The sequence below is a fragment of the Pleurodeles waltl genome, chromosome 9 (assembly GCF_031143425.1).
Source record: "Pleurodeles waltl isolate 20211129_DDA chromosome 9, aPleWal1.hap1.20221129, whole genome shotgun sequence".
Taxonomy (NCBI): Eukaryota; Metazoa; Chordata; class Amphibia; order Caudata; family Salamandridae; genus Pleurodeles; species Pleurodeles waltl.
Genome location: NC_090448.1, coordinates 386,822,645 through 386,841,093, shown reverse-complemented (window position 1 = coordinate 386,841,093; position 18,449 = coordinate 386,822,645). Strand labels below are relative to the sequence as shown.

The window sequence follows — 18,449 nt, the reverse complement described above, 5'->3', positions numbered from 1 at the left end:
TGGATGGAGTGTTACTTCTGCTGCTTACTGGTGTTGCATTAAAACATCAGAAATGTTTCATACAAAGAAAGTTCAGTCCCATTGTGGGGCTCTTAAGTGCTTTGAAGTGAAAAAAGGCTTGCCAAGAGTGCTATCAAATGTAATTATAATAAAAATTTAATAAAACATTGGTAGGTATCACTTCTAAGTGAAAGCGTTTCTTAAGCCGCTGGTGAGTTTAGGCACTCAACAACTAGTAACCATGATGATAAGGAATTTACAGGAGAGGTGAGCAAGCCTTTGAGTGTAATATGCATTTTGGGATGATATTTCCTTATCCATAACGCTTTAGTTTCCTTTTTTTTCTTTTTCTTTTCAGTACACTAACTTGCATAAACTAGAACCGTTGCTGCTTACAATTACGTACCTAGCCTGACCCAGGACAAAGGCCTGCTCAAATCCTGCGATTGGTGTCAGACTATTTAAACTAACTCTAATCCAGTCACGTGGCATCAGTATTAAAAAATAATAAAAATATAAATAAAAAAACCCAGAAAATTCCTACGTTCTTGATAAATGTTTAAGCAATTGGCTAACAGCACCAGTTTTTAAAATTGCAATGGTTTTAATTCATTATACATTCAAGATGATTATGGTGTTGTGCAGTGATATCTGTTAGTATGATGCTCCAGCGTTGTGTTGACAGCAATCTGTGATGGGGAAGCCTAGATAACGAAGGACAGGAGGGAGTGCGAGCACTTCACTGCAAATCCCTGTAGAAACACGGACAACCTTTCCTAGGCTTCCCCCACTTCATAATGAGAGTTAGGTGACATTACTGATAGATGTTCCCCATATAAATTGAGCTACTTCTTAAGTTGGGGAAAATATAAGGACTGCGGCGGCCAGCCTGAAATTCAGATTGTTATGCATCATTATTGCCTCGGAGGTCCAATTATTTCATATGTCATTTAGTTGGATGTGTGTGATTTAAGCTGTACCAGACCACATCCAAGTATGAGAGATTAGCCATGAAATTCATTCCTCTTCTTTCGTCACAAATAGTTGCATGATTTCAGTAGATTTCTTTCATCGTTACAGAGAAGCAGGAATAGCATGGAAAGGTATTTGTGGTTTATCCTGTGGTACTCAGCCTGATAAAGTGGAAGCCTTTATCTAAAGGGCAAAGCATCATGACTTCCTTCGATCAAAAGTTTCTTTAAGTTGATTGCTGAGTGTTTCCATTAGCTATGTGCATTTTTTTTTTTTATTGAGCTTTCTGTTGTGTTGAATATTCAGCAGAAATGTAAAGCATGTTTAATGTGTTCCTATTAATACCTTAGTTTTTTTAGTTACTTTGGCAGGTAATAGTTACGCATTACTTTTGCATTTTCTGTAAAAACCTTATTGGAAGAAAAACTCTAAACCAAACCTTGGAAAATGCTGTTTAGACATGTACAGCGGATTGATCTAGGCCTACCTTTCTTTTTTCCCTCCTCCTGTCTTTGTGCTTGATACTGAGTACTCTAGGAGATACTTCAGTCAGGTTTAAGGTTCCTAGGTGTTAAAATATGTATTTATATAATTAAAATACATAACCCCCCCTAAAGGGGGTTCTACTTTACACCTGATAAATCCTATGATGGACATACATACTATGAGCTGTTAAAGTTAGGAAAGAAATAGTAGTCATCTGACCCTTGGTGTTTCTTGTGTTATCCTGGTTTTGTGTTTTCCTTTTTCCTTTGCTGGTGGAATTATTATGGTGCATAATTTACCTCAGGAGATAATAATGAGCTTGTGTCTTGATCAGAATGTAAACATTTAGATCTGTGCTTGTTTTAAGTGACATCCACTTTTGAAAATATTTCTGCCTATCTTTTATAAGTCCTAATAACTAAACGGTTCAGTTTTCTCTTCCTCAGGGTTAAATAGCAAGAGGAAACATTCAGTAATCCAACCATGGCACCGAGAAAGAGAAGCAGTCGTGGGATCTCCTTCATCTTCTGTTGTTTTCGAAATAATGACCACCCAGAAATCACCTACAGACTGCGTCAGGACAGTGGGTTTGCCTTGCAGAGCATGGAGCCAGCACTGCCGATGCCCCCAGTTGAAGAACTGGATACCATGTTCACAGAACTTGTGGTAAGTTTCAGATTAATTCAGATGAAGTGGATTGAAGCCATTTCATGTTGATCAGTTGATAATTTAGTTCAAATTACACACTGAATATTGATTCTCAGTTTTACTATAATCTGCAGGCACAGTTGTCTGATTTGAAGCTAAGCACTGGAACGTAGATGGCCTAATGGGTGCCTGAGAAACCTTTTTGTGGAGTTGCATGATGAGGTGTAGCCCTTATTGTGCCTCTGGGCTTTGAAGGCACATTTAGTAAAGTTAGCAAGCTTAACCACATGAGTCTCTTCAGTTGATTGATGCGGTCATGTGGGTTTTCCAGATCTTGCTTACTTGGTTTCAGTCTTTCACAACTTCTGCTTGAAACCAAATTAATCAAGGTGTGTGAGCTACCCCTCGGGCATATTAGTGTACATGTGAAGGTACCCTGGCTTCCACCATGTTGTATGTCTAATTCCAGATTTGTATCCGAGTACTTGTGAGCTTTCTTGCCTAGTGTCGGAATGTATGTTCAAAGCAAGTCACACTTGAATGACATTGTAAAGAAAAAAAGCAAACATTTTTGTAATTTCAGATTATTGCCGCTCTCCTTACTAAATCTGTGCACCACTTACCAGCTGGTCCATAATGTGGCTTTCATGATCACGCCAAATATTTCCTTACTGATCATGTAGTTGTAGTTCTTAAGCACCTTCACAAGAAAGAAAGCTTGGTGTATATATTGCACTTTAAAATAACAAAAAATCTCTTTTTTGCAGGTTTAAAAAGAAAGTTTATTGATCAATACAGTAGTCAGAATATATAAATATGATTGAGAAAATAAATAATCAACACAATAACAGTTCAATTACAGGAAAAATATTTTCTTGAGAAATACAACTAACAAAAATATAGTGGAAGGGAAATATATGTACTGTATGCATGTATAGTGAATAATACAAATATGGATAAGTACATTAAATGGAGATGGAAAAACCAATTCATGGAGGTTTAGAGACCTCCTCATTTCTGGGAAAATGGTTACATGAAGAATATGCCAAAGAATTGAGAATTTGTAACGGGTATCCATATCGTTTCTCGTTTATTAGGAAGGGATGAGGGGAGACATAAGCCTTGTCTAGCCTATGGTTATAACATACACCATACCACCAAGCTTGAAAGGTTAGTTTAGAAGCATCCTTCCAAAATTGTCATTTGTTGAAAAGCAACGCCTACTAGTAAATCTAAAATTAAGATATTTCATTTTTGATAGTGAGACCATTCCTCTGCAAGGCTACCTAAAAATATATTGGTAAAACTTAAGGAGATTTGTGAATCAAATATAATATTTATTTGAATCCATACTTTAACCCAAAACTGAAATCTGAAAGGACATTCAAATAACATATGTTTAAAATCTGAGAACGGCCTATAAGGACCAACAAGAAGATGAAAGGCTAGAATCCTTTTTATGCAGAGATGCTGGTGTTATTAATAGTCTATTATATATAAGGATTAAAGTTTGAATTGCATTAGCTGCTCATGAGGATTTTTATATTTTAATCCACACCCTATTCCATTAAGAAGTTGAAAAAGAAGTATCCAAATCTTTCTCCCACTGCAATTACATTGTAGATTTAAACCTTTCTTCAGAAGGCGCAGTAATCACTTGATAAATACGGGAAGATGATGAGGACTGTAATAAAAGATTTTTAATTTGAGAAGGTTGAACAGTAGATGATTGCTGAGTTGGAAAATGTTGATATGAACTATTTACGGCCTGTATTAAAGCATCATATTTTCTAGCAAAAGAGGATGGAAAAGAAAAAAGATGTTGTACCTGTACAGAAGAAAGCGATGTCCCATTTTCAAATAGTTGATGTACCCATCTTAACCCCTTTAAATGCCACATTTTCAAGTAAATGGTTCTATTATTTAACTTAATGTATTTATTTTACCAAATTGATGAATTCAGGAACTGCATTTTGCTTCCATTATATGAAGTAGAAAATGGCTGTAGAATTCTGCAGGAATTTTTCAAAATAGGAAGAGAAATAGACACTGGTCTATGTGTTAAAGTTAAAACCCCCTGAAATGTAAAGGGAGCAAAAAATGATTTTTTAACAGCAACCCATATTGGCAACATATCAGAATCATCCTCATTGAATAAAAGGGAAGCTTGTTTAAGGGAAAAGGCCATATGGTATGAACGAACATCTGGAAAATGAAGTCCTCCAAACAGTTTAGGTTTCATTCATTTTTGATGGGACATTTGGGGCTTTTTATAGTTCCATAAACATTTAGATAAAATTAACTTCATCTTTTTAAAATAATGACTCTGTATAATTATTGGTATGTTTAATAAATAAAATAGGATTACAGGAAGTAACATCATTTTAAGAGAATCTAATCTATCCCACCAGGATAAATATAAAGGATTCCATTTAGATATGAGAGAATTAGGAGTAGAAAATAATTGTAAAAAATTACAGGAAATTGTATCGCTAAAAGAAGGCTTAAACCAAAGGCCCAAGTATTTAAGTTTATCATTGCTCCTGTGAAAGTTTGATTTAAAATCTTCAGGAAGACAAAATGTATTTAAAGGGAGTATTTCACACTTATCTTTATTCAATTTATACCCCGAAATAGAAGCGAACTTTTCTAGTTCTAAAAAGAAAGCAGGAAGTGAAGATTGCAGTTTTAATATAAAAAGTAAAATATCAGCATAACCCGAAACTTTTACTTGACTTTCCCCGTATTGATAACCATAAGTTTCATTTAAAAGTTCCAAAGCAAGATTGAACAAAAGCGGCGACGACGGGCACCCCTGGCGAACTCCTCTATAAAGTGAAAAAGAGCGAGCTATGAGTCCATTTAGAAAAATAGCTGCTTTAGGGGAAGAATTTAATAATGAAATAAAATATATAAATTTAGGGCCAAAACTAAACAATGAAAGCGTTGAGAACATAAAAAGCAAATTAACTTGAACAAAAGCTTTTTCAGCGTCCAAAGCAATTGCTTAGAGTGAATCTTTGTAAACAACAGATTTGCTTAAAATATTAAAAAACAATCTTGTGTTATCAAATAGTAGACATCCTTTAATAAACCCGGATTACTCCTTACCAATTAACCCAGGGAGAAGTGACTCCAGGCGTAGAGCTAAAATGTTAGCAAACATTTGTAATCTAAATTAACTAGAGAAATTGGTCTATAATTCTTACAGAAGTTTGGATCTTTGTCGTCTTTTGGTATAAGACAAAGTAAAGCACCTTGAAAAGAGCCTCCAGAAGAGATAGTTACTATTTCTATAGTAAAACCATCCGGTCCTGGAGCTTTACTTTTCTTGATAAGATTTAATGGTTTGAGAATTTCCTCAAAAGAGAGATCATTGTCAAGAGCAAAGAATTCAAAAAGTTCAAGTACAGGCGGATTAATAGAGTACAAATATTGATTAGTAAATTACTGCGAAGGGTAAAATTCAGGAGTGTATAATTGTTTAAAAAATTAACAAATTAATCTAAAATTCCTTCATTTGTATGCAATAAAGAATTGGAAGTATTATAAATAGATTATATCTTTGTTCTTTCTTTTTAATTTTTATATAGTTCGCTAGTAACTTTCCCGATTTATTTTGTCCACCATAATACTTAGCACTAGATTTAAGAAGGTAAGCATTAACAATATCTGTTGAATTGTTATTAAAATTAAATTTAGCATGAAATAATGCAGCAAGACAACTTCTATATTTGGACGAGTAATATAAACTTTCTAGTTGCCTAATATGATCCATGGATTGAAGTAATTTTGTAGTAGCGACTTTCTTTTCATTAGCCCAATAGGAAATAATAAAATCCCTAGAAGCTGCCTTGAAGACGTCCCAAATGATTTGAACAGTTATTTAAGGGGTATCATTATCCAAAGAGAATTGTGTTTCAAACTTACCAAAAAGTTGAAAAATTAGTATCAAGAAGTAAGGAATTATTAAATCTCCATCTTTTATTAGGTGACTGTGTGATATAAGATTGAGCCATACTCACTGGAGCATGATCTGGGATTAATATAGAGCCAATTTTCAAACCTAAAACATGCTGTACAAGATGTTGCGAAACGAGTACATAGTCAATCCTAGATTGGGAAGCATGTGCAGGGGAGAAAAAGGTATAGTCCTGTAATATAGGATTACATAATCTCCAAACATCTTCTAATGTTCTTGGTTTAATTGTAGATGTAAATTGTGAGAATACAGCCGAAGGTTTAAATCTAGGTTTAGACTTATGATCAATAAAAGGGTCCATAATCATATTACAGTCTCCTCCAAAAATCAAATTTTCATCAGAAAGGTTCATTAACTTAGCTAATATGTCATTCCAAAAAGATTTATCATTTTGAGTAGGGGTATAAACATTAACCATAGTTATTTTGTTAATGAACAATGAAATAACAACTCATCTACCCATAGCATCAAAATCTTGAGATATAACAAACATGTAACGCTTTATGATACAGTATAATTGCCCCATTTTTTTCCCAGTTCCAGGAGATGAGAAAACATGACATACCCATTACCTTTTAAGTTTAGCTGCTTCAATATCTGAAATATGAGTTTCTTGTAATAGGGCAATACCAGCTTTTAATTTTAGAATATGCGTTAAAACTCTTACGTTTTATTGGAGAACCTAAACCCTTAACATTCAAAGAAATAAATTGTCATCTAACAAATAAACTTAATAATATAACCACAAAACTTGAAATATAAAACCACTATATACTTTGAGAGATTGAACCGAAAGATGCATAATGATATTCAGAAGAAAAAGAGAAGAAAATGGATAGAAGAAAGGAATAAGAGAAAAAATAGAAAAGTAATAGAAGAAGAAGAGAGAGAAACATAGCATATGATAGGAAGAAACAATAAGAAAACAAATAAACATAACAAGTAATAGAAACGTACCTATAAGACAAAACAAAATGAGGGTGGTGAAACCACAAAAGGAAGATGAGACAACCTTCACTCCACGACTGCAGACACAAGAGGGAAGAGAGACTGGGCCACACAAATTGCTACCACAGAGAACAGGCACTTTCATGAAGTAAAATCTAAAAATGAGAAGAAAATAGGAAAAATCAATTCCCTTAGAAAAGTAATTCTGAACATTACGTAAACAGAATAAGCACATCTAAAGATATTAAGGATATTATATCTGTCAAGTCTGTTACTTTAGAGGTATCCATTTTTTCACTTCTACAGGAGTCAATAAATGTCTGCAGTAATGCTGCTTCTTCTTATAAGTGACCTTGAACAAACAGGAGTGAAAAAGACCATAACGGGCATTAAGCGATTTAAGTGCCGGACGCATATCCAGAAATTTCTTGCGTTTATCTCCTATCGACTTAGCATAATTCTGTGCAAAGAAGAGATTGGAGCCTAACCTACACAATCTGACCTTCAGCTTTTGCTGCTCTAAGAACTTTATGCAGATCTAAGTACTCCAAAAAATAAAGGATTATTCCTCTTGGTTTCTTTTACGTTGATGCCATATGAGAAGAATGTCCAAGTTTATGTGCTCTTTGTATATTTAAAACTAGAGAAGTACGCAGATCTAGAATTTGGGGTAAGACCAATTGAAAAAAAGGCGGTGAATCTAATCCTTCAGTTCCCTGTGGCAAACCATAAATATGAAGATTGTTTCTTCGATTCAGATTCTCCATATCTTCTAGAACTTGAAGAAGCATGCAAAGATTGAATTAATGCTAGTGAATCTTCAAGCACTACCACCTTTCGTTCCATATAAGAGACTCTGTTCTTCAAATGCGTCCATTTGTCATCCAAAATGTGCAGTTTATTTGTATCTTCCATAAAAGGTTTAAGAGCTCTTATTTCCTCAAGAAGTAACTCTATGAATATTGTATCAACTGTTTTAATAGGAGACGGAGGGTCCTTTTTAGCTCTTTTATTAGTAGATGTGGATATTGTAGCTGGATGCTTGGAAGATACTTTATTAACCACTGAAGGTGTAGCATCATGGTTAATTCCTGTGCTCCCCATATTTGACAAGAGGGAAAATTAATTAGACAAAACAATATTTTCGATATTTTTAGTACCTTGTACTTTACTGTAGTCAGTTGAAGATTGCTAGATCTGCCCATAAGCAATATATGAATTAAAAAAAAATATGAGGTAAACTAGTAGAGTAAGTCAAATAGAATGCTTAAAATATTCCAACTGAAATGAGGCGTTATACAGCAGAAGAGCAAAAAATAAGATTAGGAATAAAAATTATTTTAATCTATAAAAAACACCTCAGGCTCTGAGAAAAACTGAAGAGTAAGAGAAAAAAGGAAAAAATTTGAGGGAAAAACAAAATGGCGTCAGCAATTGAAACCTCAAGCGAAAGCCATTATTTTAGTGAAATTCTGGCATTATATAGCCCTCAAAAGTCATCCAAGGGGAAACCATATTGATCTAGAAATGTTCCCTTTTCCCATTTTCAGGTTTGAAAAAAAAAAACATTTCAAAAACGAACCGGCCGGTTCGCCTCCCGCCACCATCACGGAGCTCTGAGAAAGGCGCCCATCTTCTCTTGGCAGCAAGCCTCGACCCCTCCCCCAAACAAAAAAAATCTCTTTAACCCTCCTCTCAAGTCACAGTTGCAGTGCCACACAAGCTCACTTACTTATGAACCCTTCTGTTAGAGTGACATTTGAGGAAGAGAGGCTGCACTTGCCCACGAGGTTGTATACTCAGTCTTGCCATACAGGCTGGCAGTGTTCCCAATAGGCTAATTTTTTAGATACATACTTTTAGGGAGGTAACCTTCCTGTTCACACTACAGGCAGTGTAGTGGATTTATTATACTTTGCCTCTTGCTGACTTTAGACGGTGTGCACTGAAAAACTGGAATCCTAATGTTCGAATATACCATTGGTGTTGACTGATCTTCATTTTATTGTTCACCTCCTTTCAGGTTAACAGTACTCATCAAGTTAAAGTAGCATCCTGCCTACCTCTCACCACTGGCAAACATCACCAGATCAGTTCTCCTCTGTCACAGACCCCCTTTTTAGTGTCATCTTGATCACCCTGGTGATCATCCTTGGCAATGAGTACCGGAGTTGTTTTTAGTATGCTGTCTAGTCAGAGATTGCATTAGAGACTCCGTTAAATAAGAGCATGAAGACCCACCGATGTTCGGAGGTCAGTGCATCAGTAATGGCTCTGTTTAAATTCTTCAGTGATGGAGGCCCTACATCAAGGCCCTGCACTGCTGCTTGATTGGCCCCTGCTCCACTGACTACATTTCATAAAGTCATTAATCTGAATATCATCAAGGACATGAGGCTGAATTTGATCCTTCATGGTAACAATTTCACAGTGATTGCTTCTGTTGCCTACATATCCTTGGAATCCTGCATCTACTAATTCCAAAACGGCAGATTCATCCTAGATCTATCCTACATGGACTATTTTTAAGGACTGTATCTTTGACATTCTCCCTTAACAGTGGGCAGGGTCTAATGAGTCTAAAATCATGTTGTCCTATCAGTCATGAGTCATCAGTCATGAGATGCTTTGACCACATATCTCCTTGCTATTTATGGGTATCTGCAGATTACCAATAAGACGTGGTCAGATTCAAGTAAGTCTGCTTTGCTTACATGTTCCTGCATGAAAATGCACTGCCTTACCCTGTTATCAGCGGTCACGCATTAAAAATATGAAACTGTTCCAGTATGTGGGTTGCACAGTACTTGCACTCCAATTTCTATGAAATACACTACGCTACCTCTCACCAAACTGTGCGTAACTTATCCACTATATACACTCCCAGAATGTTTTTGCTCCCAGCATGCAAGATTTAAGCCTTTTTGAGGAACAACCCTACAAGTTCATTGCTTTTCCATGTTAAATTATCTCCCTCATACCATGAGGCATTTCAGAGAAAATCAATTGCAGAACTAAAAACTTACCTCTAGCTGGTTGTTGTAGTCTAACACAGCTGGTGACTTCAGGTGACAATGATCATTCTTCGCCCTTGTGGCACTGATCTAGTGCCCACTCACCCTCCCCCAAGTATTTGGAAGCAGCCCTCGTGCTGCATTGTGTGCAATGTAAAGCAATTGGATAAAGGTATGTGTTATATCCTAATTCAGTAATGTGGGTGCACCGTTTTTGTCTTAATTGTTAAAATAAACTGAAAAGTTGTTGCATTTGACTACTTGCGCTTTCAGCCATTGTATTTAATCCTGCAATACATTGCGAGATGGTTGAAAAGCCTTTTAGAGAAATGGTTTAATGCAGCCACATATATTATCGTTTGTCCTCTGTCTCCTAGCTGTATCATTTGGTTTCATCCAGTGGAGTCTTTAGTGCTTACAACAATCCTACCCGCCCCTGTCAGTGAGTCACAGGGCGGGTACCCACGGTACCTAGTCCTTTAATTTTTGTTCCTCTTAAGATTCTGTGCTACTTAACTAAATGCAACCCTGTTGAAGCTGCTTCGAGGCCACTCAGCAGTGAATGTAGCTGGAGGTAAAACTGAGGTCAGCATTTTCCTTGCAGGAGCACCAGATCTCTGCGTAATACATTTGCTGTTAAAGTTTACAATGTTGGGCCTTTCTGAGTGATAATCTAAGATATTTTTCACTTTGACTGTGAAAAGCACATCTAAACTAAATCTGTTTATAGTGGTTGTTGAACCAATGTTTTTATTTCTTTCTTTTTAGAACGGTGGTGCAAATCTTATTAGTGGGTGTGTAATAGCCCGTCTTTAAAAAAAAAAAAAAAAACTGCAAATGCCGACAGATCGAAAACTTTGAATGGTCCTTTTTATGGGCGAGCACAAAGTACTCTGTCCATTCTGTTATCTCTCTTTGGGCTTGAAACCAAGCTCATGCCACGTCAGTCACTTACATTGGTTCGTGGACTTGCCTTTTAAAAACCGCTTGCTTTCATTTGTGAAAGGCATGCATCCGTCATGCCGTTTTCGGTGTTTAGCCCACCTACACAGCACCGGTAAAGTACCAGAACCATACGAGGCTCGATGTTTTCAGCCTGGAGTCCGGACTACTTTATCTGTTTATTTTCCACGCAGAGCGATGGCGCTGCATTTTGCATAGCGCGATCTTCGTGTAAACGGCCAAGTTTTGTGAGAATACTGCTAGTTCTGTTGTCGGCAGCAGAAGGGGCAATTTATGATCTATGCTGGGTACAATAAGCTAGATGTATCCTTCGAGCGGGCAGCAGACAGTAGCCCCGTCAGGACTAGAAGTTAATGCGGTCTCCGAAGCTCCTCTGGGTTAGGCTGGTAATGAAACCCGCCATGTGCGCGGCCAACAGTGGCTGAGATCCGCCGTTTACCAAAGGCCCAGTCGGATGGCATTAACTCTGAACACGACAGTTTAGCTGTTTGCCTGGCAGGCTTATCTGCAGAAGAACAACAGCAGCTCAACAATAGGAAATACTGTTAAAAATCTTTATCTTGCATCGGGTACTCCGTCCTTACCTTTCACATCCTATTTGCACGAGGCGTTTTCAGAAACCCTCTTTGTGCGTTTGGCTGGAAAGTAGATTGAATCATGAAGACAAGTGTTGCCATGACGCTCGTACAGGCTTAACAAAATAACACAGTGAACAAAAATTAAGATCAGGGCAGTGTGCTGGAGCAGGGTGGCAATTGGAAAATCAATTAAATCGTGTAGGCGTGGTGGCAGTACTGCAAGGAAAATATATATTTCAGAGGCTACAAAGAAGTGGAAAGGAGCTGCATGTCACTATTACCGTCTTCCAGTTAGGTTTATATTAGAGAGCACGAAAGCAGCGCTCAAAAACGGAAGCCGCGCTCAAAAACGGAAGCCGGTAGAAGAGTCCCAAACTGGCTCCAACTCGTTCTTTGCTAGAGCGAGCACGAAGGACTGCGTGCAAAGCCCGAAAGTGCACGCGTCCCTCACAGTATTGCTTACAGAAGGATGGTTTTCTTTGTGATATTATGCGTGCAAATTATTCCTGCAGTTAAGGACGGCTTTTTAACCTACAACAGCACTCATTAGCTATCAAATAATATTTTTAAACTCTCAATTTATTGTAATTTAAGTGTAAAAAGAGACAAAGGCGATGTGAGGGATTATTCTCAAACGGCAAAGTGTAAACTGTTTGGATAGTTAACTAGTTTGAAAGATTCTTGTGTGTTCAGCTTCTACGTAGTATGGTACCAATGTTGTATTGTTGTATTTTGTAAACTAGAGCAGTAGACACTCTGTTCTTCCTGGTCTTTAGATTATGTACCTTGAATATCCTAGCACCACATTAAAGACAATACCCTGTTCGTCAACAGAAAGAGTTCCTGTGTTACGGATTTTTGTTCCTGGTTAGGTTCTCCTGTCTCTTCCCGTCCCCAATATTAATTGCTATAGTTTCTTAGCACATTTGCTGAACAGTTATCTAGTCACAGTTCGTTCTATCTTAATATCAGTCCTAGACCTCCACCCTTTCATGCTTAGCTTCATAGGCTGGTGTAAGACACCTCCCCGGACTTGTCTAAGTGAAGGGGGATCTCATCCTTAATTGAGCCCTGTTAGCTAATAAAATCCAGTAGCTCACCAACCTTTCAGCTCACCTTCCCAATCTGTTCCAAAAAACAGTTTCCATGGCACTTTGCACCAATCCCTCCGGCTTTTAATTTGTTTCATTGAAGCATTTATTTCTATTTGTTTCAATTTTTTTAGTCTCTTTAGCACCTTGGTTGATCATTTTGCAGTTGTACTTTAATGATGTTTGGGCCTTTCCTGTAGCTGGTCCTATGAGTAGTACAGAGGGCCTTAAAGATCGACCGTTTGGCCATTGGGAGCCAGTGGAGCACTTGAAAAACAACTCTGACGTAGTTGCAAAGATGTTGGAGTTGTTTTGCCACCGTCATTTTCATTCTAACCATCTTCCATTGGTTTGATGATCAAAGATCCTATGTTCTCAAAGGCCCTATATTGTGTTTTGTGGCTACCTTAAGGTTCTACAAACTTTCTCTCTGCGTTCTAATATGTCATGAGCTCTGCTGCTGTCAGTTATTGGGCACGCTGGGGTGAACCACAAGCACAGTGTCATGCAATAAATATTGTAACGTCTGAGCCTACATAGCTACATCTTCGATAAGCAGAAGATCTTTCATGTGTTATCTCTTGTGCTGTACCTCACGTGGCAGAGAAAGAACTGTTCCTATTTTAGAAACTGATACTCTACGCAGTCTCCTCTAAGCGTGTGCTCATCTCATAAGTCTGCCTGATAAAGGCTTGGCAACCATGCATTGATTTTTGCTGCCCTACCTTCATCTGCGTCCACTGGCATTGCAGACAACCCCAGGTGCAATGATACAACAGTAGACATCTCTTCTGTATTTTTAGCGGAAGACAAGTTGTGCATCACCAGTTTTGATTTGGATTGGTTTTTAAGGCCAATGTTAACAATTAGTAGGACTTTCACCGGAGTGTCACACACTAGACTCCTGGAGGTGCCCCACACCAACCGCCACCTTGAACCATGCCAGTTAAAAACCATCATCAGTCTTTACCTGGTTAATGAATGTGTCGTCCCAAGTCTTCAGCATGTGCCTTTCTGTAAGGCTTCTGTTTCAAAGATAGTATTGCTCTAATTCTGTGAAATTCTGAATGCATTTGAGAAGGGTCTTGTATTAGTCTGCTGATAGTCGCTCTCTTATCTCCTTTCATGTGTCTGTAAACTTCTTTGCTACCCACGTAGAGGAAGAGTATTTCTCTTTACGTTGTGCGCTGTGTGCGGAAGTTCTCCTTCTGTTTTGCCCAGTCTTGTAACGTCGAATGCAGCACCCTGGATCCAGTAGTCATTTATCTGCTTCCAAGAGTGCTCCCACCCAGGTGCCTAATCTTTAATTGGAAGATAGTGGTTAAGTCATTGCAAGTAGACTATGCTACATACTACTTCTAAACCCCTGATTGTTCAGCATACTTTTTCTAGAGTAACATTTTCTTGGTGCCAACATCTTTTGATTAACGAAAGAGCATTTGTGATCTTCCCTTTTTACAACCAGCATATGTATGATGGTGACGAAAATGCAACTATTGCACAGAATCTGTTTTCGCCTCAACCCTCCTCTCAGAGGAATGTTATCAGGGCTTCCCTTGCAGAGAGCCTTTTTAGACTGTAAGCTCTCAAAATTAATTGACGTAGCCCCGCAAGTGAACCCTGTACATTTTCATTGTAGCGAAGCACAAGCAATCTGCCTCTGTCTTTTTTTTGTTCTAGGTCTAGGGCATCAATATTTTAGAGATGGGTGGTAATGACATCGTGTTTACTGATTTGCTACTGCTGACTGTGTTTCTGATGTTATTTCCAGTCAGCATTTGGAACACCAGACAGCAGTTACTCAAGTGACAGCATGCAACAAAGACCATCTATTGATTGTTTTTTTAGTTTGGAGTTTTAATGAAATGGAAACGTTGCGGATAAGCTTCAAAACATTGTACAAAAACATGAAATAGCAGAAATTAATAACTCACATCAACATGTGTAAAAGTAAATCCTTTCTCTTAATCTGTGTGAAAAGCTTTACCTTCCCTTCTTTCCTATGAGGGGAAAATGTAAATGATGGACTTTTATCTCTAGATAGATAGGATTATCACATCTCCTAGACGTGCTATTAATTATATTGAATTATATCCATCAGCTGACCAAGATCAAAGCATTTAAATCTAAAGGAAACGGTGCCACACCTTTGTAGACCTGGAACTTGGTGATTGCTGTACAGTGTTTGTCAGGCCTCAAAAAAAAAAAAAAAAAAATTGTGGCTTTACCAGAAAAAAAGATTTCTGTGACCCGTGTAGTGGATGCATTTTGTTGCTGTGAACGTCAGTCCAATGATTTGGAGAAAGTATTGGCTTTCAAGTGCCAGTCTAATGAAAGTCTGGGCTTTGGCAATTCCACCAGAATGGCCTGGATATCCATGTAAGGGATCCCTGAATTCTAAAGAAAAACATGTGGACAGAAGACTGACAAACTACAGTTACTGTAACTAAATGGCAGAATTATCTACCATTGTAACTGAGAAGTCACCTGTTACGACATTTTCAAGTGTGCCATGAGAACGATCCTTTTTCTTTCTTTTTGTCTGTGGCAGATGTGATGGTGCATTAGACGTCTAACCTGGTAGCAGGATTCAGTTGGGTTTTGTATTATATACATCTCACATGACTTGACTCACCTTGTGTACCTCGTGGGAGCTACTGCAAAAAATCTTAATTGGAGTAATATGCTCCGTCTTTATTCTAAAAGAGGGTAGGCACTCTTATCCAAACCCATCAAAAAGGTGCTGCCACCATCATCCTACCGACACCAAGGATTGTATACTGAGCTTATTGGGCAGAGGGTAGAACAAGCTACTAGTACATGAAAAGCCAAGAAGGCCATTGTCCAAGTTGAAAAACCAACCCCACAAGAGAAAAAGAGAAATCTTGTTTGATAATGATTCAGTTTTAAACTTGTGGCAACCGTTGAGGGTTCCACGTAGGCTGATCCTCAAGAGGTGGACCCCACCACTAATAACAGCTCAGCATCACTAGCATGCCAATGAATGGTGATACCATGCTCAGCAACCAGCTCTCCCAGAGGTTTCATTTAAAGACTGATTAGGACAGACCAACAGGAGCCCTGGGGCATTTATTACAAGATCTTTTAAAGACCGGGATGTGGAGGGCTCCCTTCTGGACGCACTCTTGCAAATCTCAGTGAACGAAGAAAAACATTCCAGAACCCTTGCATCAACCCCCAGCTAAGTTAACCGAGTATTTCCTCTGTCAGCAGGATAAAAAGCAACTCCACAATGTAGGAGAATGCGCATATAAAGGCCCCTGTCATAAGTTGACTGGCAGATGTTGTCCACTACCTAGAAGGTGGCCATTTCTGTACTGCACCAAGAGTGAAAGCTAGACTGCGAATATAATGAGCCCTCCTGTGCAATGGGGATTTAAAAGTGTCACATGATGACCTTCTAAATGAGCTGTCTTTGGGAAGTGTGGGCAAGTACTGGGTCAAAACGTACAGAGGACAATATTAGGTGGAGACCTAATGCTGGTTATTGTGTACTGCAAGGGCTGTACCAAAACCTTTAGAAAGACTAGGAAGCTATTTGTAGCTTTTGGCGTGCTTCACCTTGGAAAACCAATTTTCAGAGTGGACATTGTCAGATGGATTTATAGACTTATTTAAGTTTTTTATTCCAAAACTAAACGCACACTACTCTGTGCCTATGGCACAGTCCACACCGAAAAAGTGAGCCACTATGGCTTTCTTTGGCAGCATTTCCCTTGTAGACATGTAAATCGGCCGAATGATCTACGATCCACTCTTTGACCAAACATTACTGTGTGAACGCTCCTGCTTGTCAAGAGGCACAAGTTGAGAAAATTCTATTTAAAGCTTTGTATTTGATAGAGATTTCTAGTTGCAGATTCCTTATCTTTGAATTTCCCTGAGGTGTCAGAATGGATTCTGAGAATTATATGAGCAATACTTGCACATCATTAGGTGGCGTTGATCAGCCTAGCATCTGTTGTCTGCATTGTCTGCACTAGATATGACATTGCAGTTCCTATAAAGGCGCCACCCTGGCGCACTGACGTCGGCTCTTTTCTTTCCTTACCAGCTACGCTAATCCGATGAGAGCCACGCCCTTTGTCACTTTTTTTTTTTTTACTGGATTTTTTCAACTTTTTGTTGAAGATTTGTTTGAGGTTTTTTTTTTTTTTTTTTTACTTCTGGTGCTTCGAGGATGTCCTCGAGGAAGATTTGGTTTAAGCCCTGCGCTTCCTGTCATCGTGCATTGTCCATGACATGCCTGGCTGAGGAAGTCTCTGAATTTTCAGAGGTTGTCCTGTCTACTTTGATGGACATGTCCTTTGATGGCAACTGTTTCTTCGAGGACAAGGCAGACTGTGCTCAAGCTCTTCAAGGATTCTCATGCTACGGTCAGGTCCTTAGGTCTCGCAATGGCCCCTGGTTCCCCTCAGTCTGCCTTTTGCCCCTTTCATGGCTGCAGAAGGGGCTTCCAACCGTGTCTGTTCCCAGTGTTGCGCATGCTGCCAACCCTCTGTGTGGCCGAGGGTGTGGGATCCACTGACCTTGTGGTTCAGATAGCCAGTGGTCTGGCCAGCTCGCCACCCAACCCCTGCTGAAGCAGTCTGTAAGCCTTCCTAGTCTGACTCCCCATCAGGGGCCAGTAGGAAGCAGGATCCGCCTTCTCCACTGGCAATCCATCATGTCACACTCAAAGGTTATTTGTTTGCTCTTTCTGCGTTTTTGAGGTTGCATGATCAACCTTCTTTAAGTCTCCTATTGCTAAAAGGTTCCTAAAGGTCTTACACATCTCTTTCCTCCATCCCCATTCATTATGCCTGTAGGAAGATGGCCCTTTATGTGGTATATGTGGCATGTGAATACCCTGTAAAGGGTCCAGGGGTTCTCCAGTGAGTGGGTAGAGCTTGCTGTGTAATCCCAAAGTGATCTGTTTAGGGATAGTGTGGTCGAGCAGCCTAAGGCTTAACACAGGAGTGCAAGACATGTACAAGTGCACACAATAGTTAATAAATGAGACACACAACTCAATGATTAAATCCACACCAATTTATAAACATAGCAAGTATCTTTTATATATGTTTAGGCATCAGAGAAACATTGCTCCAGAAAGTATGTTTTTAAATAGAAATTCTTTTCACTTTAAAAAGTGAACAGAGTGCAATTTCTGAGTTCTGCAATGATTTCCTATGTAAGAAAAAAACAAGTTCTGCAAACAGTTAGAGTACAGCAACTTACAAGACCAATCTCCTGGGGTTAAGGTGAGTAGTGGTCAATCCAAGGCAGCACCCACAGTACACCCTCAGCGGTACGGGGGTGGCCGGATGCAGAGTGCAAAACGGCAGTGGGTGCCTAATGCGTTCCTATGGAGATTGGTCACTGCGGAAAGAGGCTGCAGGCTCTGGCCCGGAGGCCAGTTAGGCTCAACCAGCAGCGGGGCTCAGGCCTCACGATGCTAGGACACAGGTACACACCCTTTGTCCTCTTCTCCACGGCTCAAGAGTGACTGGTGCAAAGGTGTCCTTAGATGTTGGCTTTTTCTGACCAGAGCAGTCGCAGTTGAGGGGGACTGCATGCAGAGGCTTCAGGCGTTCTTGGGCAGTCCAGGAGGGGTGAAACCATGATGGACTCAGATTCTGGTCTCTAGGGAACCTTTCTGACACCAGTGGTACGATTAAACTCTGGTCTGAGACAGTGGATGCTGTGGTGACTTCAGGTGTCAGGTTTTGGGGGTTACAGATGCTTCAGAGTCCCTTCTTTGTAT

General features: G+C 39.0%; 1 protein-coding gene across 4 annotated transcripts in view; it reads left to right on the top strand.

Moving 5' to 3' along the window:
• Positions 1-18,449, top strand: part of DAAM1 (dishevelled associated activator of morphogenesis 1) — a 633,974-nt gene that overhangs the window by 267,471 nt on the left and 348,054 nt on the right. For all 4 annotated transcript variants that reach the window (XM_069207027.1, XM_069207028.1, XM_069207029.1 and 1 more), the window contains one exon: positions 1,905-2,124. In XM_069207027.1, coding sequence (XP_069063128.1) covers positions 1,942-2,124 — 183 coding nt within the window. In that variant the 5' untranslated portion in view covers positions 1,905-1,941. The remainder of the gene's footprint in view (positions 1-1,904; positions 2,125-18,449) is intronic.